At 45.1% G+C, this 27,990-nt stretch overlaps 2 protein-coding genes across 2 annotated transcripts in view; both read right to left on the bottom strand.

Moving 5' to 3' along the window:
- LOC135910887 (uncharacterized) overlaps positions 1–19,922 on the bottom strand; it is a 292,350-nt gene extending 272,428 nt beyond the window's left edge. The window contains exon 1 of the mRNA XM_070532771.1: positions 19,839–19,922. The gene's annotated coding sequence lies outside the window, so the exon portion shown is untranslated. The remainder of the gene's footprint in view (positions 1–19,838) is intronic.
- On the bottom strand, positions 37–27,937 carry LOC135910888 (uncharacterized). Its single transcript, XM_065442952.2, has 6 exons — positions 27,640–27,937; positions 26,630–26,758; positions 25,421–25,543; positions 22,963–23,208; positions 2,150–2,329; positions 37–158 (listed from the first exon to the last, which is right to left on the bottom strand). The coding sequence occupies exons 1-6, from the start codon at positions 27,935–27,937 to the stop codon at positions 37–39; spliced, it is 1,098 nt and encodes a 365-aa protein (XP_065299024.2).
- Between the last annotated feature and the right edge of the window lie 53 nt (positions 27,938–27,990).

The raw sequence follows: 27,990 nt of genomic DNA, 5'->3' as shown, positions 1-27,990 counted from the left end.
TTTCTACGGCTCGTTTCTAAGGCAACACCGCATTCCTTACAGGAGCTTTTGTCCCGTTTGAAGCACTTCTTCTTCAGCCACCGAGAGGAGCGGACGCGGAATGTCGGGCTCTTCACGAGTGGCTTCAGCGACCCTTTTGGGCCGCGGTATCAGGTCAACTGAAAAAACAGGCCAGCACTACCAAATGAGTTTACCAACGCTGCCAACAGGTGCGTCCATTAGGCATACGATTTTTTTACATGGCAATGATAAGGCGAGGCCTTACAAAGTGGAACATTTTCGGGACGCTCTTTCACGGCTGTCTCTCAAGCCGCAAGTGGTCGCGCTGGGTGCATATCAAATGAACCCTCTGTGAGCGGTGACTTTCAAGGACGAAGAAGGAAAAAGGAGTAATATCGCTGCAGGCGCTGTTGATGTCAAGGACCACCGCTGTGTGGTCGTAAACCCGTGTGACCCAGGCGTTCGTATCAAGCTCTACTGGCTTCTTCACGGTGTAGCATTGCCATTTGTTGGTCGTGTTGGTAAATTGAAAGCATATTTAGCGCCAGCAAACAAGGACGTAAGGGAGACGACAGCACAATGCGCTAACTTTAACAACTTTATTTCCAGGAAGTACACCTATATAAACCATGCACAGTGGCGCCACCTTATCCAAATCTTATCCATCCAAAAAAGCCGTCTCCTTATCTAACAGGTCGATTGAAGGGGCACTAACACACGTGTCTCTATTCCGCCAGATAGCCTGCGCTTCAATGATCTCTCGCACGTCTTTATCTTTGTGCTTTGCAAGAACCCGACAGGATTCATAGACCGGCGCACAGCCGCATTCTTGACAGTGGGTCGACAGATGACCGTTTTGCTTATTTTTCACAGTTTGGCAATGTTCCCGTAATCGGTCATTAAGACATCTCCCTGTCTGTCCGATGTATTTCTTCCCACAGGAGAGCGGAAGCTCATATACAACACTTTCTGCGCATCCCACTGGCGCTTTCCGATGATTCGTAGAGCACCCGGCAGCTGGCTTACGGTACGGGTCTGTCAATCGACATATTTTTTCCAGCTTTTCTGGTGCGGAAAAGACCACTTTTGTGTCCACCCGGCTAGCCATTTTCTTAAGTTTATGTGCCGTTCTATGCAGGTAGGGCACTACCGCTACCTTCCTTCTACGTTCCGTCCCTTGATTTGCCGTGTCCTGAATTGTGCTATCCGACCTGCACCTTTTTAGCAGCCCCTCGACGACCGAAACTTGCACTGATTCCGGAAACCCTGCTGCTGATAGCCTTCCCGATTGATCCATAAGGCTCGTATAGATCTTGTGGTGGCAAGACTTCTTTAGAGCATTTCCAAAGCATAAGTGGGCAATGCTCCTCTTGACGAGCGGTAGTGCCCTACCTGCATAGAACGGCACATAAACTTAAGAAAATGGCTAGCTGGGTTGACACAAAAGTGGTCTTTTCCGCACCAGAAAAGCTGGCAAAAATATGTCGACTGACAGACCCGTACCGTAAGCCAGCTGCCGGGTGCTGTACGAATCATCGGAAAGCGCCAGTGGGATGCGCAGAAAGTGTTGTATATGAGCTTCCGCTGTCCTGTGGGAAGAAATACACCGGACAGACAGGGAGATGTCTTAATGACCGATTACGGGAACATTGCCAAACTGTGAAAAATAAGCAAAACGGTCATCTGTCAACCCACTGTCAAGAATGCGGCTGTGCGCCGGTCTATGAATCCTGTCGGGTTCTTGCAAAGCACAAAGATAAAGACGTGCGAGAGATCATTGAAGCGCAGGCTATCTGGCGGAATAGAGACACGTGTGTTAGTGCCCCTTCAATCGACCTGTTAGATAAGGAGACGGCTTTTTTGGATGGATAAGATTTGGATAAGGTGGCACCACTGTGCATGGTTTATATAGGTGTACTTCCTGAAAATCAAGTTGTTGAAGTTAGCGCATTGTGTTGTCGTCTCCCTTACGTCCTTGTTTGCTGGCGCTAAATATGCTTTCACGGTGTACCTGACGACGACGTTTGCACTGCTTTGTCGCCTTTGGAAAGGTGACTAAGATCACCACAAAAAGGTGGCGGGTACAAAGATGCGTTGACAAAGGGTCAACCACCCGTTCTGTCACTATTAAGCAGAAGGTGGGCGTCACCTCTGAGGACATGCCCCGCCAGCTGCGAGTAGCGGAAGATGTTGCGCTCGTGCACGTCCCTGTCAGAGCTCCCCTCTGCCTCCGATGCCGTGGCATCGGGCACATACGACGCGAGTGCCGTGTACCACACTGTGGGCTTTGTCGCCGTTTCGGCCACGATGAGACCCAGTGCGTCCGAACCTATGTCACAGTGATAGGCCCGGCATTGAAGGAAGATATCACAGATCACACGATGGACGTGGTGGAGGCTGTGGAAGCAGCAAGCGAAGGGAAAGAGAACCAGCCCTCGGTGTTAACGCCCCTGGAGAAGGCAACCACTGTTAATGAAGCCAAGTCATTGGACTGCTGGAAAGACCCATGGGATGACATGGTAGAACCAAATAACTCTATAAAGGTCGAGGTAAAGGAGTCCAAAGAAACTTGCGCATCAACAGAATTGACCATTGGGGAACAGCATGACACTGACGACACCGTGATGCCAATGTCAAGTAGTGCACCTGCTAAGAGGATTCACGAAGAGGTGGATGAGCAAGAGGAAAAGGCTCAAAAGACTGGGAGTGACGAGCCTCCGCCAAAAGCTACCCCGAGACGCCGACCGGCGTTCAAGCCCAAGCCCGGCGTTCCAGCCAAACGCCGTTCTACAACCCAGATGCCTCCGCTAACGCGGAGGCTTTCCTGGGATAGCAAAATTGTTGTTGGGGTCTGGGGACTGGGGTTTGTTGGCAGGATGTGCGTCGGCCATCGTCATTGTGCTTTGAAGTCCAGAAAACCATAGTCCGCCTCCCTAGACCGTCGATTCATCGTAGCAGATGTGAGACAGACGATGTGCGGTAATTGGTTTAGATTCTCCTCCCGATAAATGGCAGCTAATTTTTGGACTGGTCCTTGTGTCGCGACGTTGAACGTCGCCACACTAAGCGACACGTAGAAGGGGCTTTCAGACCGCGCCCGGGCGTAGCGGCAATACCAAGTTAATCGTATTCTTATAGAAAATAATATTGACTCATATTTGCCTATATTGACTTATGATATTGCCATTCAAGAAACAAAATTATAACTGATGAATACACGGAGAAAATGGTTAACGTTTTCTGTCCCAGACATACCGTAAGTGTATGTCACGCGGAGGGTAGGTGCGGGGGCTGCCTTATTCTTTTGCGTAGCAGGATTGCTGTAGTTGAACCCGTCACATTATCCGAGGATGGTAGAATGTTCCTCTGCGATTTTACTTTTTCAGAGATGCCTTGGAGGGCTATATGTGTTTATGTTCCGAACGTAGCACGGGAGCAGGAAGTCTTTTTTGGTGATGTTCAACAGTACTTGAATTGTGAAAGGCATGTCATATTACTGGGTGATTTTATGTGTGTTTGCTTTCCAGAAGATAAATCTAAGTTGACCAGTGTTTGTGAAAAAAGCACGTTGCTTTTGAGTTCTATTGTAAGGCACCAAGAGCTTGAAGACATTGGTTATGTGTTGTCAAGCGAAAGCCATACGATGTATACGCACTGCCAAGGTCAGTGTCATAGCAGGCTGGCCAGAATTTATGCTCCGTTAAACTTTGTACCTTTATTTTCAAGTTATCAAGTGTTACATGTTAGTTTTAGCGATCATTGCCTCGTTATGTCAACCATAGGAAAGAAACAAAAACCATCTAAATTCAGGTGGCACTTATGAAAGCTAAATGATAAGCTTTTGCAAGACGACATTTTTAAAAAGGCAGTTCAAGAAAAGCTCACAAATTTGCTCAGCAAAACTACGTCAACGTTCTTCATTGCAGAATGGGAACTCTTCAAAAGAGACGTTAAACTCACCGTGATTGAAAGAGCACGCGTAGTCAATCACAAAGTAAAAGAATGTGAGAAGGAATTACACCTTAGGTTAAAATATATGCTCAGCACAGAAAGCTCTTCGCATGGCGTATTTTCGAGAGAAATCAAAGAAGTAAAGTCTGAGCTTGAAGTCATAGATGAAGAAAAGTACAGGGGTGTGGTATTAAGGGCAAGGGCAGAGAGCTTATGGATGGCAGATACGCCTACCAAGCGAGCAATAAGTGACGACAAGAAACACGCGGTTTCCAAAGAAATAACAGAAATAAGTTATCAAGGGGAAGTCACTTGTGATGTTGAAATGATTGAGCACGCATTTGAATATTATTATGAAAGTTTGATGGGGAAAAAGACATGTGATATTGAAAGGTTTGAAATGACGTCTTGCCATTATTGCCAACATTATCAGACGAGGTTTGTTAGGAGCTCGACAGACCAATAAGCCTTTCAGAAGTTGAAGATGCGATTGATGAACTTAGTCCCGGCAAGTCGCCGGGGCCTGATGCTTGGGGAGGGGCTTTCTATAGGAGCTTTAAAAGTGGAACAGCTGTATCATTACACTGCGTGATAAAGGAGATGTACGAGAATAAGGAAGCACCTCCTTCTTTCCGGACATCGCACGTTATTTTAATTCCGAAAGTGAAAGATCGTGTGTGACTTTTGGTGGTTGAATCCTACAGACCAATAAGCTTGACAAATACGGACTATACAGTGTATACACTAAAGTACTGGTGCGATGATTGCAGACAGTTATAGAAGAACTTGTGGGCCCCCATCAGACATGCGGTATCAAATGCAGATCCATCTTTTCGAATATACATACTGCAAGGGCCATACTGAAATGTTGCGATGAAAGTGAGGACAGAGTCACTATGATACAAATTGATCTTGAAAAGGCATTTGACAGAGTCGTCCGTGATGTCATATTTTTTATCTTAGAACATGTCAAAGCCGGTGGAGTGATAACAGATGGAGTAAGAATGGTGTACAAAGATTGCACTGCAAAGTTAGTAATTAATAGGAAATTACATGCCAGTATAAAAGTGGAATCATCCGTAAAACAAGGATGCTGTTTGTCGCCTCTTTTATTTGCCTTGTATCTAGAGTCTTTTTGTTTTAAAATAATTAAAAGCCAATCTATTCGTGGGTTTATCTACGCATGAATTGAGACTAGAGTTTGGCTTATGCAGATGACGTGGCGATTTATTTTTTTCCGTGATACAGAAAGCGTCAATGACAGAGGTTGTTTCTTTTTGCGCCGCAACTGGAAGTGTTGTCAGCTGGACTAAGTGCCTAGGTTTATGGCACGGCAGCTGGCCACAGGCACCCGAGTATTTTTGCAATATGAACTTGAGCGTTACCCCTGGAAAATACCTTGGGGTGCCATTGCAACATTATCGTGACAGTGCCGCGTATTGGATCGAAGAAGTTAAAAGAGTTAAAGATCAGACAGAAAAGTGGGGCGGGCATAATTTTTCGATGTTTTCAAGAGCTGGTGTTTGCAATTTGTTTTTAGCTACAAAGGTGTATTATGTACTACAAGCGTTATGCATGGCAAGAATTTCGATGCAGAAGCTTCACAGAGTGTTTGCGGTGTATACACGGGGATCCACTTGGGGAAGAACTAGCCAGTGTAACTTGTTTCATTCGGTGAAGAATGTTTGTAGGTTCTTTTTCTTAAGGGACCTAAGTGATATATTTTTGTGTACTGTTATTCAAGTGAGATTGAGTTCTTCCTTTCCTGAGTGGGTTGTCTCATCAACCAATGAACAAACTCGAACACCAAGAGGCTTTCTGAGGGAAGTTCTTTTGTCCTTTTCTTTACTGAAAGCGCATTTTTCGAATGAATTTTTGACTTCTGTGACGCGTAAGAAACTTTATGGTGATGTGGTTTAATGTTTTCCTGCCACATCCCTTTTACCATACGATGCATAACTTAGGACCTGAAGGCAATGTGCTGAAACACCTTAAAAAAATTCTAGTGAGATCTTCAGTGAAAACATCGTTTTTTTAATTGAATTGGGGCACTCTCCTTGCGAAGCCATGGCTGCAAAGCAAGGGCTTCTTCGTTCCATGGTCTGTTAACTGCATCATATGTATATATGATGCATCTATATGGCATAGGCTTCTAATCTGTATTGATTATCTTCTCGAAATTTTTTTGCTGGGACTTGGCTTCATATCCAAACGGCGTGGCGGGCATATCATTTGCTATTCTAATCTATGCATGCCTTTCGCGCAGTTCGAAACTGAATCAAACACAAAACTGGGAAAGGTACATAGATGCCGGCCATGTAAGAAATGAAATCAATTATGCAAACACAGCGTCATGCAGAAAAATAGAAAAATGGAGTTCCGATGAATAGCATTATCGCCGTGCGAGACCATAGCACATGCGTAACAGGTGTGCGTTTCTTCGGGAATGTAACTAACATTGTGCATTATATTGCATTGCAAACTTATTTGGAAGTTTCACAGTGACATCTGCTTGTAATGAACATTTTTTCCGAGCACTTAGCTTAAATCTGAAGTGCCCGTCTCAACATAAGAAAACTCGGCGTAAGAATCAGTTCAGACTCAGTACGCTTTTTCGCAGCGGCCACCCAGTTGGAGCATGTAAATCTGTTAGCGGGTTCTCCTCGATTCGCGGCACCGCCGTAGCGTCCGCTGATCACTAGCCGCTTGACGTCAAAGGCGACTGTTGCATTTTGTCGGCGTGAAAACTCAGTCGACGACAACTCAGCCAGACTCAGCCTGTCTTTTAGTGCAAACACTAGCAGACGGCGTTCGACGGCGCCTGCGGTTAGATGGCAAAGACGCGCAGAATTCAGGTAAAGTCAATTTTATTTCCTTTTCTAGGAAGAAGGAGCCGGAGCTAAAAGCTGAGAAATCAGCTTGACAAAGGATTAGGTTGACCACAGCACTACAGGCATCACAACGCTTACGTTGCCGAAACACAAAGCATCGTGAGTGTTGCGCCTTGAAGGGCTAATTCGAGGCCTGTTGTTTCTTCCTAATTACAAAATTATTTATTGAAAAGGCGAAGTTCCCATTTATCTCACTATCTCTGAAAGACACAAAACGTATTGACTGTCTGTCTATTTCCGCACTATTTGTATTTAACTACAGACTTTTCGAAGGAATTAGACTTGCTTCAAGTACACGTCTGTCCTCAGAGACGCTTAAGGCACCTCTGGAGCTTTCTTCTGAAGTTTGACTGGTACGGCGTTTATTTCGCATGTCACATCCAGTCTCATCAGCAACTGCGTAGCTAGTGGCGATTGCACTGAAATGCATGCGAGAGGTGTGGACCTCATCAGAGACTCCTATGCTGACTCCTATGCTGCATTTCACTGTATTCTACTGTGTTCTGTCGATCGTCCCTGTCGAAGACAGCGCCAAGACAAGACGTCTAACTTCTTTATTGTCAAAAACACCAACCACACATTTTAATTTTTTTCGTACTCTTATACTGGTTAATTCTGGACGCCTCTTTAACCTGCCGGAAGGAAATAACCGGCTAGAGCGCAGAAATATCTATACCTGAAAAGTGCGTACATGGAATTGAGGAAGGGGCCATGAAAGTTGGGAACCAAGTACCGGATAATTGAAACTGTTGATACGAAAACCAGAAGTCATATAAGAGAAAATGAAAGAAAGAGAGACGGTAAATTGGATGCAAAGGAAAAAAGAGCCGGAAAATTTAGAGAAACGGTAAAAAGAAATGAGGAGGAAAAATTTGTACGTTAAATCAAAGGGCAGTGCGTTGATATTTGAGGCCAGAGCTGGCTTCTGGAGACACAAAAATACCCGAACAAATGTGCGCTACACGGTGAGGCATGTTCCAGGAACGACTCGGCACATCGAAATGCCAAGGCATTCACACAGCGAGACCTGTTCACCTTCCAGAAGTCATCATCATCATCAGCCTGGTAACAACCACTGCAGGGCAAAGGCCTCTCCCATACTTCTACAAATACCCCGGTCATGTACTAATTGTGGCCATGTTGTTCCCGCAGACTTCTTAATCTCATCAGCACAGCTAACTTTCTGCTGGGCCCTGCTACGCTTCCCTTCCCTTGGAATCCACTCAGAAACCCTTAATGACCATCGGTTATCTTCCTCCTCATTATATGTCCTGCCCATGCCCATTTCTTTTTTTTTTCATTTAAACTAAGATGTGATTAACTCGCATTTGTTCCCTCACCCAATCTGCTCTTTTCTTATCTCTTAACGTTACACCCGTCATTCTCCTTTCCTTAGCTCGTTGTGTCGTTCTCACCTTGAGTAGAACCCTTGTCGTAAGCTTCCGGGTTTCTGCCCCGTACGTGAGTACTGGTAAGACACAGCTATTATACACTTTTCTCTTGAGGGATAATGGCAACCTGCTGCTCATGATCTGAGAATGCCTGCCCAACGCACACTAGCCCGTTCTTACTATTGTGATTATTTCAGTCTCATGATCCGGATCCGCAGTCACTACCTGTCCTGAGTAGATGTATTCCCTTACCACTTCCAGTGCCTCGCTGCCGATTGTAAATTGCTGTTCTCTTCTGAGACTGTTAAACATTACTTTAATTTTCTGCAGATTAATTTTTAGGCCCACCCTTCGGCTTTGCCTCTCCAGGCCAGTGAGCATGCATTGTAGTTGGTCCCCGGAGTTACTAAGCAAGGCAATATCATCAGCGAATCGCAAGTTACTAAGGTATTCTCTATTAACTCTTAGCCCCAATTCTTCCCTATCCAGGTCTCTGAATATATCCTGCAAACACGCTGTGAAGAGCATTGGAGAGATCGTATCTCCCTGCCTGGCGCCTTTCTTTATTGGGATTTTGTTACTTTCTTTATGGAGGACCAGGGTGGCTGTGGAGCCGCTATAGATATTTTTGAGTATTTTTACACACGGCTTGTCTACACCCTGATTCCGTAATGCCTCTATGACTGCTGAGGTTTCGACGGAATCAAACGCTTTCTCGTAATCAATGAAAGCTATATATAATGGTTAGTAATATTCCGCACATTTCTCTATCACCTGATTGATAGCGTGAATATGGTCTATTGTTGAGCAGCCTTTACAGAATCCTGCCTGGTCCTTTGCTTGACAGAAGTCTAAGGGGTTCCTGATTCTATTTGCGATTACCTTAGTAAATACTTTGTAGGCAACGGACAGTAAGCTGATTGGACTATAATTTTTCAAGTCCTTGGCGTCCCCTTTCTCATGGATTAGGATTATGGTAACATTCTTTCATGATTCCGGTACGCTCGAAGTCATGAGGCATTGCGTATAGAGGGTGGCCAGTTCTTCTAGAACAATCTGCCCACCATCCTTCAACAAATCTGCTGTTATCTGATCCTCCCCATCTGTCTTCCCCATTTGCATAGCTCCCAAGGCTTTCTTCACTTCCGGCGTTACTTGTGGGATTTCAAATTCCTCTAGACTATTCTCTTTTCCATTATCGTCGTGGATGCCACTGGTACTGTACAAATTTCTATAGAACTCCTCAGCCACTTTTACTATCTCATCCATATTAGTAATGATATTACCTGCTTTGTCTCTTAACGCATACATCTGATTCTTGCCTATTGCGAGTTGCTTCTTCACTGCTTTTAGGCTTCCTCCTTTCCTGATACCATGTTCAATTCTATCCATATTATACTTCCCTATGTCAGCTGTCTTATGGTTGTTGATTAACTTCGAAAATTCTGCCAGTTGTATTCCAGCTGTAGGGTTAGAAGCTTTCATACATTCGCGTTTCTTGATCAGATATTTTGCCTCCTGCGATAGCTTGCTGGCATCCTGTATAACGGAGTTACCGTCGACTTCTTTTGCACACTCCCTTATGATGCCCATAAGATTATCATTCATATCTTCAACACTAAGGTCCTCTTCCTGATTTAAAGCCAAATACCTGTTCTGTAGCTTGATGCTGAATTCCTCTATTTTCCTTCTTACCGCGAACTCATTGATTGGCTTCTTATGTACCAGTTTGTTCCGTTCCGTCTTCAAGTCTAGTCTAATTCCAGTTTTTATTTATTTATTTATTTATTTATTTATTTATTTATTTATTTATTTATTTATTTATTTATTTATTTATTTATTTATTTATCATACCCTCAAGGTACGGTTGTACATTGCAGAGGGGAGGGGCAAAGTAAGTAAATACAGAGGCAAATCACAAAATAAGGACGGAAGGCAAACAACATGGCAAGAAACATCGTATACAAAATAAGAATGGTAAATAGAAACTTGTAAGCGTGGCAAAAATACATGGCGTAGCAAAATAAAGAAAGGAAAGAACATACGATATCAAAATACAAGCCAAAATGTAAAACAATGACATAAAAGCAGTTATCATGCAGAACAAGTAAACGCAACAATAATTTATAAGATGAAGCTTTGAAGTGTGATTTTAAAGTTATTGGTGTCAATAATGCTTGTAAGTAATGCGGGTAAGTTATTCCAATCTTTGCTCGTTTGGGGAAGAAATGAATATGAAAAGCCGACGGTGTTGCAGTGCGGAATGTTTACCTTTTGGCGGTGGTCTATGCGAGATGAAATGCATGCTGGTGGTTGGACAAAGATAGAATGTGAATGTGTGTTATGGTAGTAGATTTTATGGAAAAGAGATATGCGAGATAGTTTTCTACGGGTTGATAACAGCGGGAGGTGAAGGAGAGCTTTCATGTTAGTGACACTCGCAGTTCTTTGGTAGTTGGTGAGAATGAAATGGGCTGATCGATTCTGTATTGCCTCTAGAGACTGTATGAGGGTGTCATGACCAGGGGCCCATACTGATGACGCGTACTCTAGTTGTGGGCGAGTGTAAGTTGTGTACAATAAGAGTTTTAGTGATGATGGTGCTTGAGAAAATTTTCGACGAAAGTATTCCAGTGTGCGAGTGGCCTTAGATGTTATGTGATCAATGTGAGTTTTCCAGGATAGATTGCTGGCAATGTGAACACCCAAGTATCGATATGATGTTACACATTCTAGTGGGATGTTATTTAGCGTATAGTTGGGGCAGATGACGTTAGTACGAGAAATCCTCATAGTCTTACACTTTCTACTGTTCAATTGCATGCGCCACGTACGACACCACTCATTTATGTTATTGAGGTCCTCCTGAATTAGTAGAATATCTGAGTTTTATATCTGAGAATATCTGACCCTCCTATGGTCACTGCAGCTCACCTTGTCGAGCACGTTCACATATTGTATAATGCCAGGGTTGGCGCAGTGTATAAGGCCTATTTCATGTCTAGTCTCGCCATTCGGACTCCTCCACGTCCACTTTCGGCTATCCCGCTCGCGGAAGAAGGTATTCATTATCCGCATATTATTCTGTTCCGCAAACTCTACTAATAACTCTCCCCTGCTATTCCTAGTGCCTATGCCATATTCCCCCACTTACTTGTCTCCAGCCTGCTTCTTGCCTACCCTGGCATTGAGGTCGCCCATCAGTATAGTGTATTTTGTTTTGACTTTACCTATCTCCGATACCACGCCTTCATAGAAGCTTTCGACTTCCTGGTCATCATGACTGGATTTAAGGGCGTAGAACTGTACGACCTCCAATTCTTAGCTTTTAATAAGTTTCACAAGACCTGCCACCCTCTGGTTAATGCTGTAGAATTCGTGTATGTCACCAGGTGTATCTGTATTATTCAGGTATCCCACTCGTAGTTCTCGTCTCTCCGCTAACCTCTGGCAGCACAGGACGTGCCCGCTTTTTAGCGCTGTATATGCTTCTTTTGTCCTCCTAACTTCACTGAGCCCTCTTATATCCCATTTACTGCCCTCTAACTCCGCACATAGCACTGCTAGACTCACTTCCCTAGATAACGTTCTAGCGTTAAACGTCCCCAAGTTCATATTCCAATGGCGGCCTCGCCGGAGCCAGGGATACTTATCACCTTCTGCTGACCGTCTTAGCACCTTAGGCCTGACCGCCACCGTAGTCAGTTGCTTCGCAGCTGCTGGGGAGCTAGTGCCGAGGTTTCATTCTTGTATTCATATAGAGGTTGTGGCTAGGTACTGCATCGGCGTGGCCAATCCTGCTCTGGTGTGGGAGTGCGTTACTGGCTCTGGTCGCCGGATCAGGCCGCACTCCAGGCCTTTTAGTGCAATTTTATCAACACGCGGATTTTTTTTAAACCGGTGGAGAATCGCGTGGTACCGAGATTCGAACCACGGTCCTCTTGCACGCGAGACGGATGCTCTACCTCTACGCCACGGCTGCATGATTATCTCCCTTGTTTGGGAAGTGTTGGAATTTAAAGAAGGCGGAAGCCTAGGCGCCGAGTTTTCACTCAGCTGGTGGAGGATGCGCAATCCTCACCCCCTCTCATCCGTGCCCCCCGCGCGTGCGCCTTGGCAAGAGTTATACACAGGTGGACAGGCAATATATGGAAATGTAAGCTCTATTTGTTTGTAAAGCCGAGCGAATATTCTTTGGCAGCGACGGCGACGGCGGATGGACGACTGCAGATAAACTATTCCGCAATTTTCCAGGTTGTGTCCGGCGCTTGCTGAAGTCCATTGTGAGATGATTTTGCTTTCTTGCTTTAGGATTACCATGTGCTCGGGGCTTTTCTGGACGACCCATCGTCCTTTTACATTTTTGCTGCATCTGATTGCTGCCAGGACGAACTACGTCGACCGTGCCACCTACCTTTACCTGCTACAAGCTTTTCGTTCTTTGGTCAACGCTATCAGCTTTTATCTCGGGGGCGGTACCTGCTGCATTATGTTTTTTACTGTTTCATGTTGGCAGTAGCTTCCACGAAGAACACCTATTCTGCAATGTTGCAGGTGAGTTTGCAAACTTTATTTCTATTGAAAGTTTTTTGGCTGTCGCTGTTGCTGCTAAGAGGGCCATTTTACCATAACTTGTGTGCTGTACTATTGACTTTTGTGCATGCGTGATCTGAACCCTACAGGTAATTTTCCTTGTGCTGTATTTCTTTTTAAGCAGTCAACGATAACAACTCTAGTAGCTTAGACGATGTCGCTAGGGCCCTTGCGGCAATGCAACCCACCAGCATCAAAGAGATGTTAAGCGTTTTAAATGAGCTGGTTTTGAGGCTCAAAACAATCGCGATTGACGAAGCTTTAGCGCGAGTGCTCCTATCTAAATACATGTCAAAGGAGAATTCGTTTTTCTCGGCAACCACTGCACCAAATTTGACGAGATTTGTTCATTTGAAAGACAAACTTAAAATCTAGTGACTGCTGGTTTCGATTTTTTGATTTACGCTCTTAATTTTTTAGGAAAAGTTGGCAAAATCGAAAATTTTCAAAAAACGAAACTATCTAGTTTCCAACTCTGTAACTCAACCACTAAAAATGATAATACAATTCTGTGAATTGCATGTAATAGTACATCTAAAGCGGACAAAATTGATATGTTACACAAGAATATAAAATAATTGAATCATAGGGAAATACAACTTTTGCAAAACCGTTGTAACCAACGTCACAAATTCACGTAAGATGTAAAATTCTAAATTGAATTTTTCCGCTTTGAATTATCTAAGGGTGCCGTTTGCAGAACCGCAATATCCGTTCTTGATGCAGAGCTATGAATTCGTAAACTTCGTGCTTCTATTTGTTTCAAACGGTCAAATATTTGAAAATTGTTTTAAGAAAATTCAAGCCCTAAATCTAAATTCCACTTCCAACAGTCACTAGGATTTACCTTTTTATTGAAATGCAACAAATTTCATCAAAATTGGTCCAGGGGTTATCGCATAAAAACGTTTTTGCGTTTTACATGTATTTGAATAGGCCGCGTCGGAGTTGGGCCCGAGCTAAAGCTTCCTCTTAATGAAAGTTGTCGCCAAGTTCAGAGCTCCAGAAACCGAAATGCACGGCGAAGTTGAAGGAATTCGAGATTTGTTTACTTTCTTGAACGAAGGATTCGAAACCTTCAGAAACGATGTGAAGGTGTTCCGGCGGGAACTGGGAGGCACGAAATCGGAGAATGGAAGCTATCGGAAGAAACATGAACAGCTGTGGAAAGAACATAAAAAAGTATAAGAGAGAAAGTGTGAAGCTTAAACAATACTCCAGGTGTGCGAACATTTAAACACATGTACTTCAACACATCCAAAATTGCACGCCTGAAAAGACAGTAACGGACATTGCTGACTCCTTGAGCACTGAAGCCTCATGATATTGTTGTCGTACAACGAGTACCATCAAAAAGCAGGGACAAGAGAAAACCGGACGCCGTAGCAAAGTTTCTTACACGAAGTGCCCGAGAGAAGCCCTCGTCAGCTGCTAAGAAAGCAAAATTGGGTGCCCAGCAGCTAGATTTTAGTGAGGATGAACCGTTGTACATAAATAAACATCTTTTTTTATGGAAAATAAAATCCTTCTGAGCAACGCACGACAAGCCTGGCGAGATAGGAGTTGAAAATTTGTCTTAGTGTCGCAGGGTAAAATCCTAACGAGAAAAATGGGAAAAAACACCTGTATTATTTGTCACCTCCGCTGCGGAGGCCCCGCAGGGGTGTCTGCGTCGGCAGGTGTTTGGTGTGTTACGACACCACGTACTCGAGCACACGAGGGTTGGCCCCTCCCGCGTGTAGCCGTGTGCGGCTTAGCCGTGTACGGGGAAAAGGGGATCCTGGGGGTTGAGCCAATGCCGGGTGTTTGGACCTTTACGGCCCCTCGGTGGCGGCAACACACCCCTTTGGCCTCGGCTTCACGTAGACGGCTCCCCCGGACTGACCCACCCGGAGGAAATCGGCAGTCGCCTCTTCCTATCTCTTCCTCTCGAATCTTCGTCTTTATCTCTTACTTTTTCACGTTTCCTGTCTTCTCCTCTCTTCCATATACTTCATTCTCCTCGGCGGCAAGGGTAACCTTGTGTGGGATAGCCAACCTTGGTTATAACAGATTTGGTTATAGTAGTGTCGTACAGCTGGCGCATGCAGGCCGTCTTTTCACGGTCCTGCAGCGTTCCCTTGTTGGGCTCAATGATGGGTGGCTGGCGGCGCTGCGGAATTTTCAGACATATCTATGGCAAGTTCTATTCCAACACTTCCTGATCGCCCTCACAAACGAGGACGCACCGAAGACGTTTTCAAGTTTTTTGGCCGAAATAATGACAATTTTCCAAGATTTCATGTTGTACATTCAGAGAAAAAAGAACAGGCAGCGAGAATGGTTTCACCTTTTCTTGTTGCAAAGACAGTGAAGCTTTTGACCCAGGTTATAAAGCCTCTAAATTGGCAAGTGGCGACCTCCTCTTAGAGCTGCGTGATAAGACACAGTACGAGAAACTCTCTAATCTAGTATCCTTTGGGAATCTTCCAGTGACGGTCACACCGCACCGCACAATGAACACCACCCGCGGAGTCGTTTCCGATGCCGATCTCATGGAACTGACTGAAGCCGAACTACTAGAGGGCTGGAGCGATCAGAATGTGACCAATGTCAAGAGAATAAAGATCGGGCGCGATGGCAAGGAGATTGAGACAAAGCACTTAATTCTAACTTTTGCATCACGTATGCTACGTGAGACCATTGAGGCTGGCTACATAAAAATCCGAGTCAGACCGTATATCCCCAATCCTCTCCGATGCTTTAAGTGTCAAAGATTTGGCCACAGTTCACAGAACTGCCGAGGCCGCCAGACTTGCGCGAAATGTAGTGCCCAAGAACACCCATCTGACAATTGCGAGAATGCTCCACACTGCGTGAACTGTGATGGGGAACACGCCGCGTACTCGCGGTCCTGTCCATCATGGAAAAAAGAAAAGGAAATAGTTACAATCAAAGTTAAGGATAAATATATCGTTCAAAGAGGCACGTAGGCGGGTAGCATACCTGCCAAAGAAAAGCTTTGCCGAAGTGGCGCGTCAGGGGGCAGCGTCACAACGGCCTCCGGTGGCTGTCCGACCCACACGCAGTGAGTCGGCAGTTACGCCATCTGCCCCCATGGAGGTTGCAGCTAGCGCTGCTCCGCCAACCGAGCAGAAGGGACCATCGACCCCGAAGGTGGGCGCAGCCGAAGCTGCCCCAACCTCCCCGGCCCCTTCCAGCGCTGGCAGCAGCCGGCGCAGCCAAATCCCTCAGGGAGCCCCACCGACCTCCGGGGTGGTGGGTGCAGGGGTCTTGCCCTCCAAGGCGGGACTCCCTCTGAAAACTTCTCGCTCGCAAGAGCACGTGTCCGGAGCCTCACAAGAGGCAATGGACACAACACCTATCCTCAAGGCGCACCAAGCGCCTAAGGAGCGGCGAGGCTCCCTCGAACGCTCCAGAAAGGGCAAAACTTCCGTTACAGGGCCTCGAAAGGGCTCTGTAATTCAATCTCTGTAATTTTCATAACCACTACTTCTGTTTCTGTACACACAGCACCTATTGACCTCCAATATGGATACACAAATGATGCAATTGAACATCAGAGGTCTTCTTAGGAACCTTGATGATGTGCAAGAGCTTTTCCAAAAACACAATCCAACAGTGCTGTGTCTACAAGAAACACACCTAAAACCACAACATACAAACTTTCTCCGACCGTATGTCAAGTTTCGCAACGATCGCGATGATGCTGTCCTATCATCAGGCGGTGTTGCCATTTTGATTCATAAAAGTATGTCCTGTCAGCGCTTACAGCTACAAACGCTCCTTGAAGCAGTGGCGCTTCGAGCTGTTCTTCTAAATAAACTCGTCACCATTTGCTTCCTTTACGTACCCCCACACAACAAATTAACGAAACATGAATTCCAATCCTTTATAGATCAATCGCCAGAACCTTATGCTGTTCTTGGCGATTTCAATGCGCACAGCTCCCTGTGGGGCGACTCTCGTATAGATGGGCGAGGTCGTCTTGTTGAACAGTTCCTTTTTTCTTCTGGTGTGTGCCTTCTGAATAAGAAGAAACCCATGTATTACTGTCTTGCAAACAATACCTTTTCTTCCATTGATCTGAGCATAGTTTCCCCGTCAATACTGCCTGAACTCGAATGGGAAGTTACGAATAATCCTTACGGAAGCGACCATTTTCCCACACTATTAAGAACACTTAGAGAAGACGAATATCCACCACAGACTCCTAGGTGGAAGATTGAGACAGCAGACTGGGAGAAATTACGAAACTTAACTAGTATATCATGGGATGACATGTCCTCGTTAGGAATTGATGCTGCCGTGGAATATTTCACAGCCTTCATAATAGATGCCGCAACTAAATGTATATCACAAGTAAATGGATTAGCATACAAATGACGTGTCCCGTGGTGGAGCGACGATTGCAAGGTCGCTCGTAAGAAACAAAACAAAGCGTGGGGGTTGCTACGCGCCTCCCCCACCGCGGAGAATCTTATCAATTTTAAAAAAGTAAAATCCCAAGGCAGCCGAAGCCGCCGACAGGCCAGAAGAGAGAGTTGGCAGGAGTTTTTATCTGGTATCAACTCCTATACAGATGAGGCCAAAGTCTGCAACAGGGTTAATAGGATAAAAGGGCGAGAAACATACTCACTTCCTTTGGTGAACACACACGGTGAAACACTGAAAGATCAGGCAGACACACTTGGAGAACACTTTGAGAGCGTGTCGAGTTCAAACCATTATTCGAAATCCTTTTTGAAATACAAACAAATAGAAGAATGTAAGCCAATAATACGCAAATCCAGACAGAATGAACCTTATAACCAGCCGTTCAGTATTGCTGAGTTGAGAGCTGCTTTGACCACATGCAAAAGCTCTGCACCGGGACCTGATAGAGTCATGTACGAAATGATCAGAAACTTACACACTGATACCAAACTTACACTACTCACGCTTTTCAACGCTATTTGGGCTACGGTATACCTCCCATCCACATGGAAAGAAGCGATTGTGGTCCCTGTTCTTAAGCAGGGTAAAGACCCTTCCTTGGCGGCAAGTTACCGTCCGATAGCTCTCACAAATTGTCTTTGTAAGCTTTTTGAAAAAATGGTTAACCGCAGACTTGTACATTTCCTTGAACTCAACAATACCCTCGATCTCTTTCAGTGTGGCTTCAGAGAAGGGCGGTTTACAACCGATCACCTTGTGCGCATTGAGGGAAACATTCGTGACACCTTTCTACATAAACAATATTTCCTATCCGTATTCCTCGATATGGAGAAGGCGTACGATACTACGTGGCGCTATGGAATCTTAAGAGACTTGTCGGGAATTGGCATCCGTGGCAATATGCTCGTCCTAATAGAAAGCTATTTCTCCAACCGTACATTCCGCGTGAAAGTCGGCAATGTATTGTCGCGACCTTTTATACAGAAAACTGGTGTACCTCAAGGAGGTGTACTTAGCTGCACGCTCTTCATCGTGAAAATGAACACCATTCGTGCTTCATTACCGCCAGCCAGTTTTTATTCTGTTTACGTGGACGACATACAGATAGGTTTCAAATCCTGCAACCTTACTGTATGTGAGAGGCAAGTTCAACAGGGCTTGAACAAAGTGTCCAAATGGGCAGAAGAAAATGGATTTAAAATTAACCCCAACAAAAGTTCTTGTGTGCTTTTCACGAGAAAGAGAGGGCTCATTGCAGAAGCCAGTATCGAAATGTATGGTCAGCGAATTCCTGTGAACAAAGAACACAAGTTCTTAGGCATCATACTTGATTCGAAATTAACTTTTATTCCACACATAAAGTACCTCAAGGTCAAATGCTTAAAAATAATGAACTTACTTCAAGTGTTATCCCACACAACATGGGGCAGCAAAAGGAAATGTTTAATGAATCTTTACAAGAGCCTCATCCGATCACGGTTGGACTACGGTGCCGTGATCTATCATTCTGCAACCCCGAGCGCGCTAAAGATGCTAGATCCGCTCCACCATCTAGGAATCCGACTGGCCACTGGAGCTTTCAGAACAAGTCCTATTGAAAGCTTATATGCAGAATCAAATGAGGGGTCACTTCATCTGCAGAGAGCATACATCAGCCAAACATATTTTTGAAAGTCCACTCTAATCCTCAGCATCCGTGTTTTAAACCATTAAAGATACGACATACGCTACACTCTTTCATAATCGTCCCTCCGTAAGACAGCCTTTCTCGCTGCGTGTGAGGGAGCTTAGTGACGAAATGCGTGTCCCAATCCTCGAGCTTCGCCCAATGCATCCAGCGAAGCTGCTACCTCCTTGGGATTGGCAGCTGATACAATGCGATATATCCTTCATGCAATTTACAAAATATGCTCCATAGATTGAAATCCAAATGCATTTCCGGGAACTCCAGCACAAATACTCCTGCACGGAGTTCTACACAGACGCATCGAAGTCACACGACGGGGTGTCCTATGCAGCCGTCGGCCCATCCTTCTGGGAAACCGATGTACTGCATCCGGAAACTAGTATTTTACGACTGAGGCTTAATCACTGCTGTCGGTTGCAAAGCATATAAATAAATCAAAACTCCAGAAATCAGTTATATATACGGACTCCCTTAGTGTTGTGAAGGCCTTGATGTCTTTCTGTAGCCACAAAAATCCGGTAATTATTGAACTCTACTCTGCACTGTGTAAATCATATATATCTAACCAACATGTGATTATATGCTGGGAACCTGGTCATAGGGGCATTGAGGGAAACGTACTAGCGGACCAGATGGCCACATCCATTTCATTGCATGCAGTTAGTCCTATAGTGCTTCGGTCCCTGTCACAGATCTGAAGCCTTTCTTAGGAAGAAAACTGCGAAACCACTGGCAACGTATGTGGGACGCAGAAGTAAATAGTAAATTGCACGTAATAAAGCCACAGTTAGGTTCTTGGCCCTCCGTAAAAAAATTACGGCGAACAGATGTCCTATTCTGTCGCCTCAGAATAGGACACACGTTTGGCACGCATAACTTTCTACTCACTGGAAATGATCCTTCAACCTGTGGTAGATACGGGGAGAGGCTGATCGTTCTCCACGTCCTCCAGGAGTGTCGGGCAGCCGAATCTGAAAGAAGGAAACATTTTTCCCTAGCATACCAGCAGCACATCCCCCTACATCCCGTAATGCTACTCGGCCCAGAACCTTTATTTGACACCAACGCAGTCCTAAGTTTTCTGAAAGATGTTGTCTTGCATGTTTTTATCCCCACATGTTCGTAGCAGGTCCTCTCTTCAGAGGATGCCGCTGCGATAGCTCGTTAGTATAGCACATGCCTCTAGGCCCTTGTGTTTCAAGGGCTCTGGCGAGGCAGCAGTGCTCCAAGCAATTTCACCGTCCTATATATATTTTTTTTATTTTGCATCATTCTTCTACGATGGATTTTAATGTTCATAGTATTCGTCATTGGTCATCGCCATAATTTTATAGTACATAGATTTTACGCACTTTACAGCAACTATTTTTAGGCCACTTTACAGCCAAGTCACATCTTTCATAACACATCGTTAACACTACCAGTTGTCATTGCGCTCTTTGGCCAAATCTGGCCCTTGCGCCACAAAACACCACACATCATAATACGCTGCGGAGGAAGTTGTTTAGCCAGCAACTAAGCTGTCAAATTTCGCTCGTGTTGTTTTTCAAGTGTACAAATGTAATACCCAGAAATTACTCATGTCATATGCATCTGATGGAAGAAGTGCTCAAGAAATCTTCTAGGTGTATTGTAACTTGTCTTTTTCTCTTTCGTTTCCAAACTGCTTACGGCTAGCACTGTTTGGACACTGCTTACTTACAACTTTTCTTGTATGTTAAAGGCGTAGTTGCCTTTTCACTTGTATGTCCATGCTAGGATGTTTCATCTTTGTACACGATATGGCGAGATCCTTGTGTTAAAAAATTACTATGCACACAGCTTGCTCTATGCATGTATGCGCGTTTTGTTACTGCATTTTCGTGCTTCAAGATGTTAATTAACTTTGAATTGAGAGAACTTATGAATATACTCGCAGCCTGCTCCCATTTTATGTAACAATGAACACAAGTCCGACTGCGCTAAATTAAATAGAAGCAGATCAAAGCAAGAAGCTCTTAACATTTCGGCACATTAGCCTGCAATCCGCGCGATCTAAGGAAGGCAACTTGATTGCTTTCATTAAAACATTTAGTTTCAAATTTTCAATTATTAGGTTTACGTAAAGATGGTATGGTGTGGTATGGTTTACGTAAAGATGCTATTGATATTGAGGGATACACACTGATTAGCTTAAATACAGGAACAAGAAGAGGTGGTGGTGTCTGCATATATGCTAAAAATGGGAGTACATGTGGGTATATGACTTATTGGGTGCTCTGTTCTAATGACACAAAAACATTTTCCTGAAACTGAAAATATTGCGTTCCCTGTAGCGCACAGGCCTCCAGATGGAAACAATAAGAACTTTTTTGAGAATCTCGATAACTTCTTTACATTTGTAAACGACGAAGGCTATACACTAGTCATGGGCGGTGACCTAAATATTGATTTGTTATAGAACACGACAAAGCGCTCAGAGTTATTGGCTCGTCTAGATTCGAATTTTGTTTGAAATAAAATTTCTATTCCTACCAGAATTGCGTCAAGTGTAACTCTAATAGATTTGTTCTTAACAAACGCCCCGACCGAAAAGATACATTCCGATGTTCTTCACACGTCAGTGAGTGATAAACAATCCATGTACCTTGCTTTAGTTACACCAGAAAACAAAACAAAGCTTTTCCGCAACTAAAATTTCAAGAAATAAATTCTTACTCACTCTTGCCTTTCCGCGATGAAATTAACTCATTAATTTGGAAGGACGTCTTTTTTTCTGTTGCCCCTGATAAAACGTACAACTGCCTTACAGAGATCTCATGGTCGGTATATAAAAAGCACTTTCTATATAAAACTGAAAAAACGTAAACGTGCGCGTAAACCATATATTACCGCTTCTATCCTTAAAATCATTAAAAAAATTACCTTTATAATGTGTTCCTTACAGGACGCGACCCAGCTGCTTTGAAGGCGTCCAATGTATATCAAAATAGTTTGAGTAAACTCCAGGGAGAATCGAAACGCAACTATTATTTAACTTTGTTTGATGGTGCAGTAAATGGGAGACTGATGCCGAACAAATGAGAAACTGTTATATCTGCAGGGCAACCGCGAAGCAGCATTGATCAGCTTAGGGTATGTAATAGAGTGTACAAAGAAACTGTATTGCCCAACAAATTCAATGAGCACTTCACTACACTAGTAAATAGAACATATGATCCTGAAGCTCTAAACTATCTGCCGCATTCCACACAGTATTATTTGCCACACTAACAAGTGAACATGCGGTAATTAATATATTTAGACGCTCCAATATGAGTAAGAGTGAGGTCATCAGCGGTTTAAAACTACAAGCTATTATTTTTCGTTCTGACCTTTTCAGTCCGTATTTAGCCCACACATACACTCTTCCTTTAAGCGCTGGCACCTTTCTTCAACCTTTCTTCAACGTATATAAGGGGGGAGTGAAAATCTGGGTAATTACAGGCCAATTTCAATATTGCCACTTTTCTAAAGGGATTAGAGAAAATTCTCCTAATTGGAATGTCGCGATTTTTTGACGAACATCTTATTATAACACTGAATTGAAGTGGAAAGTTGGCCGAGTTGGTATACATTCTGTTACATAGTTACGACACACGTGCCGTGCCTTACTATACACGACAGCACGCCGTTCGAAGGTTGGAACATGAATCTTTATTGCTTCCGTCTCGGAGCATATATATACGAAACAGAGAGGGGGAAAGGGGAAAGGGAGAACAAGGGAAGGATATCAAACGATAAACGCACGTGGCGTCAGCGCTTGCAAGGCAGTCGGATTGCGGCTGACGTCACTTTACAACATCTCTTCTCCCTTAATACTGAAGTCGCTGCACTGGTTTTCTTTGACGTGTAAAGCGCCGCAAGGCTTGGGGTGATCTGACGGGTTCAGCGTTGCTCCCTGCGAGTTCCGGCTGAAGTTCATGCTCAGGTTCTGTTATGCCCCCTTGTTCGGCTGGCGTTCTCGGCGACAATGGGTAGTCGCGAGGAGTACCTGTTCTTGATTCTCGATTTGCCGCTTCTTGGTCTTTACCAAGTGGTGGCGTCGCATCTTCCCAGTTCCGCACCTGGTCAACATGTCGTCTTACTGATCCGGCTGGTGTTCGAATGCTCACCATCCGAGAGCCAGTTGTAGACTCTACAATTCCTGGAGTCCATTTCTCACCCGTTCCGAAGTTGCGGGCGTACACGGTAGCTTCAGGCAATGGCAGTGGCCACTCGTCTGCTTCGTTGGCTGGCCCTGCGTGCACAGGAGGGAAACATGTATCTAAATGGGATCGAATTTTGTATCCGAAGAGCAGCTCTGACGGTGATTTTCCAGAGCGGTTAGGTGTCCTTCTGTAATTGAAAAGCAGCCTGTTTATGTTATCTTCCAACCGCCCCTCACCAATCTTCTTGAGGCCGTCCTTAATTGTCCTGACAGCCCTTTCTGCTAGTCCGTTCGATTGAGGGTGATATACAGCTGTGCACAGATGCGTTATGTTGTTCCTCTTGACAAAAGTAGCGAACTCGTCACCGGTAAACTGCGTTCCAATATCGGATACGGATGGTTCGTGGCACGCCAAATCTGCAGAAGATACCGCGCAGGTAGTTGATCGTACATGAAGCATTTGCTTGTCGGAGTGGCACAGCTTCAATCCACTTGCTGTATGCGTCCACGACCACGAGTATCATGTTCCCTGCTATAGGTCCCGCAAAATCGATATGCACCCTTGCCCATTTTTCAACAGTAGCGGGCCAGTTTTTTGGCGTTGCTGTAGCTGGCATGGGCAGGTTTTGAACACAACTCTGACATGACGCTGTGACTGCCTCAATTTCGCGATCTAATCTTGGCCACCAGAATGACGATCTAGCCACCGACTTCATAGCGGACGATCCTTGGTGCGTCTCATGCTAAAGGTATAATATCATAAATCACAAATTAGACCTTTCGCAGATGACTGCGTTGTTTACAGATCCATTCGCAATCAACATGATATAGACGTACTCCAGCAGGACCTCAACAGCATAGCCTCCTGGTGTCAAAACTGGGAACTTAGCCTGAATACTGATAAATGTTACCAGGTAACATTCACTAAATCTAAAATCACTAATGAACCTACTTACAAACTGGGAGATTCCATGCTCAGGAAGGTTAACGAAATTAAATACTTAGGTGTTCATCTAACTGCTGATCTGTCCTTTTCCAGCCATATTGATATGACCGTAAGCAAAGCCGGGAAAATGCTTAGCCTACTTATACGAACCCTTAGAACTGCCCCTCAGATTCTTAAAACCATAGCATATAAGTCGCTGGTAAGGCCGCAATTAGAATATGCCACCGCCTTGTGGGATCCCCACCAGCGGTACCTGATTGATAAGTTAGAAGGCATACAAAACCGCGCTGCAAGGTTTATATCAAAGCAGTACTCCAGACACGCAAGCATAACAGCAATAAAGAAACACATCGGACTAGAGCCGTTACAGATAAGACGCCAGAAGCACCGACTGAAACTTCTGCACGCAATATACACTGACGCGACAGCCATTGACAAGCTAAAATACCTTAAAGCACCCCACTATATATCAAACAGAAGAGACCACAGTTTCAAAATACGTGAAATTTCCTGCAAAACTAACTATATGAAGTTTTCTTTTTTTCCCCGCAGTATTTCTGAATGGAATAAGTTGCCAGTTGAAGTTGTGAGTGCTCCTCGGGATGCATTTTTAAGACTTATCAATGATTTGTAATTGCAATCGTCTTCCAAACGAATGACTGCAGGATGAATGAACTTTTTCTTGCACTGTTTTCTTGCACTGTTTTCTTGCGCTGTTTTCTTGCACTGTTTTCTTGCACTGTTTTCTTGCACTGTTTTTGATGTACTTTTTTGATGTACTTTTTTGAGGTACTTTTCTGATGTACTTTTTTTATGTACTTTTTTGATGTACTTTTTGGATGTACTTTTTTGATGTACCTTTTCATGTACTTTTTTGATGTACTTAATTTTATCTTGATGCATTGCTCCGTTGTCATCCCTCCCTTTTGTGTGATTATATTCTCGTGCTAGTCACTTCATGTTGTACCCACTCCCCTGCTATAATGCTTCGGCGCTGCAGGGTGTACTGTAAATAATAAAATATGCGACGTCGCGCCTCCATCGGAACGACTACTCGCCGGCCCCAGTATAACAACCCGTGGGCCAAAGAAAGCTCCAATTTCTTGTCAAAAAAAGATGCGACACTCGAGCTCAAGCCTTTTGCGCAGGGCGGCCAACCGTTCTTAGTGAATCGCATAACTTGACTGAGAGCAGGGTCACCAGCAGTCAACTGCCTTAGCTCCTCAACTGACACAGTTCCCTCATCGAACACAGTCAAGGCCAACAGATAGTCTGGTGGGTCCGCTTCTGGTGGCTTCGGCTCAGACGTCCGTTGTGGCAGTCTACTAAGGGCGTCAGCGTTGAGCAGTTGTTTACCAGGAGAGTATTGAAGCTGATAGCGGAATCCGCCTAAGTACAGCGCCCAGCGCTGTATTCTGGCGGCTGCCAATGCTGGAGTTGGTCGATCCGCCTTCAGCAGGCCCACCAGCGGCTGGTGGTCGGTGACCAATACGAATTCTCGGCCTACGAGATAATCACGGAATTTGGACACTCCAAACACAAGAGCAAGGGCTTCCCTCTCAAGCTGGGAATAATTTTTCTCAGCCCTTGTTAGCGTTCTAGAACGGAACCCGACAGGTTTGTTTATCTTTCCGAATGTATGGAAAAGCACGGCCCCTATTCCGTCCTGACAAGCGTCACATTCTAGCTTTAGGGGTCTCTCGGGATCATAGTGAGCCAGCACAGCCGCTTCCCGAAGGCATTTTTTTGCTTCACGAAAAGCTGCTTCTTCTGCATGTCCCCAGAACCAACGCGTGCTGTTCTCCAATAACTTGTACAGTGGTGCAAGTACGGAAGACATGTTGGGCACGAACTTCGAATAAAATGTAATCATGCCCAGAAACGACCTCAACTGCTGAACATTTGCTGGCTTGGGGGCTCGCGCGATTGCTTCAACATGCTTCTCTATTGGATGCAGACCTTCACGATCAATTTTATGACCCAGATACGTCACTGCCTCTTGGCGAAAGCTGCATTTCTCAAGTCTGGGCTTCATTCCATGTTCACGAAAACGCTGCAGTACTTGTCGTAACGTGTGGGTGCTACCAAGTTTTTCTGATACCAAAACGTCGTCAAGGTAAGCCTGAACGCCTGTCAGGCCCTGCAGAACTGTTTCTATTTTCCGCTGGTAGATGGCAGGCGCGGAAGCTATGCCGAACGGCAGTCGGTTGTAGCAAAACAACCCACGGTGTGTATTGATTACGCACATCTTCCTTGAGTCCTCATCGAGGGGAACTTGGTTTTACGCGTCTTTTAAATCCAGCGTGCTGAAGCAGTCCCCACCGTTCAGGCATGCGAAAATGTCATCAATAGCTGGCAACGGGTACTGCTCCAGTTCACAGACGGGATTCAACGTCACCTTAAAATCAACGCAGATTCTTACCGCGCCGTTCTTCTTCATTACGGGCACAATGGGAGTAGCCCACTCGGCGTGCGTTACAGGTGACAGTACTCCAAGCGTTACGAGCCTATCAATCTCTTCCAAAACTTTGTCGCGTAAAGCAAATGGAAGCGAACGGGCCTTACAAAATTTCGGCATGGCGCCTTCCTTGACCTTCAGATGGACAGGGTGTCCGTCAATTAGACCCAGCTCGGGGCTGAAGACGTCGTTGAACTCTGACAGGACGGTATTAATGGCGGGGGTACGGCTGCTTCCTGGACCAGAGCTTTGTTGCACTGATACGTTCAACACCGAGGATCCTGCGTCATTGAACTTGGAAATCAACTCTCGTCCACAGAGGCTCGAACCTGAACAGTTCAGGACCATCAAGGAACTCTTGACCTCCTTGTCGTTGTAGGACACTGACATACTCAGTTTCCCTAATACTGGAAGTTCTCCAAGATAACAGGACAGTTTAATGAATGCGGTTTCTAATTGCGGCCAATGTTCACGGTTTTTCTCAAAAATCTCTTTGGACACAACACAGACCGGTGAACTGGTGTCCACAATCATAGGTACGTCAATGCCACACCATGTGAAAGTACGAAGAATAGGTGGTGGTAGCCGACCATTGGAGGGTGCGGTTAGTGTCCAAATGTGCGCACCGTCTGCATTTTCCTCAGTGACATCGGCTGTTACTGCAAACGCTTCTCCTTGCCTGCATTGTGAGCGAGCTTTTGGGCGTCCTTTCCGCACGTCGCTTTGGCACATCTTCGCCAGATGGCCGTATACACCACAGCGGTAACACCTCGCTTTCGCCCAGCCGCAGGCGTTTCTGTTGTGTTTCTGACTTCCGCAACGCCCACATACTGACACTAGTTCATCAGCTTGTCGTGCACTGGCCTTGAGCACGGGTTCAATGTCAGATGACATCTTCTTATCTTCTTTGCATCTTTTTCCGCTGCTTCAGCTGATATGGCAATTGTTTCAGCCTCCCTCAACGTCAAATCTGTTTTCGCTAATAGCTGCTTCTGAAGAGCGCTTGACCTCACTCCACACACGATCCTGTCGCGAAGCATCTGGTCTAGCATGCCACCGAAATTACAGCCATCCGCAATCCGGCGAACTTCAACGATGAACTGTTGAATGGGCTCACCTTCCAACTGACAGCGATTGAAGAACCGATAGCTCTCCGTTATTTCATGACGCTTGGGGTCGAAGTAGTCATCCAAAACTTTGACTGCTTCCTCGCACCTAAGCGAGTTTGGCTTCCTCGGTGCAACCTGTCCTGAGAGCACTTGCACGGTGCGCGTACTCAATGCTGCTACCAGCAGCGCTCTCTTCTTTCCCGAGTCACTGACGCCAGTTGCCTCAAAATAAGCTTCTGCCTTCGTGATGTAAGCCTTCCAGTTGTCGGACTGGTCATCGTATTCCGGTAGTTGATGATGAGCCATGGTCGGTATTTCCGCGGCTGGTGTTTCCTGCTTAACTGCCTGGCTTAATTCAT

Source organism: Dermacentor albipictus, chromosome 2, assembly GCF_038994185.2.
Source record: "Dermacentor albipictus isolate Rhodes 1998 colony chromosome 2, USDA_Dalb.pri_finalv2, whole genome shotgun sequence".
NCBI classification, from domain to species: domain Eukaryota; kingdom Metazoa; phylum Arthropoda; class Arachnida; order Ixodida; family Ixodidae; genus Dermacentor; species Dermacentor albipictus.
Note: the sequence above shows the minus strand (reverse complement) of the source record. Positions and strands in the feature narration are given on the sequence as shown.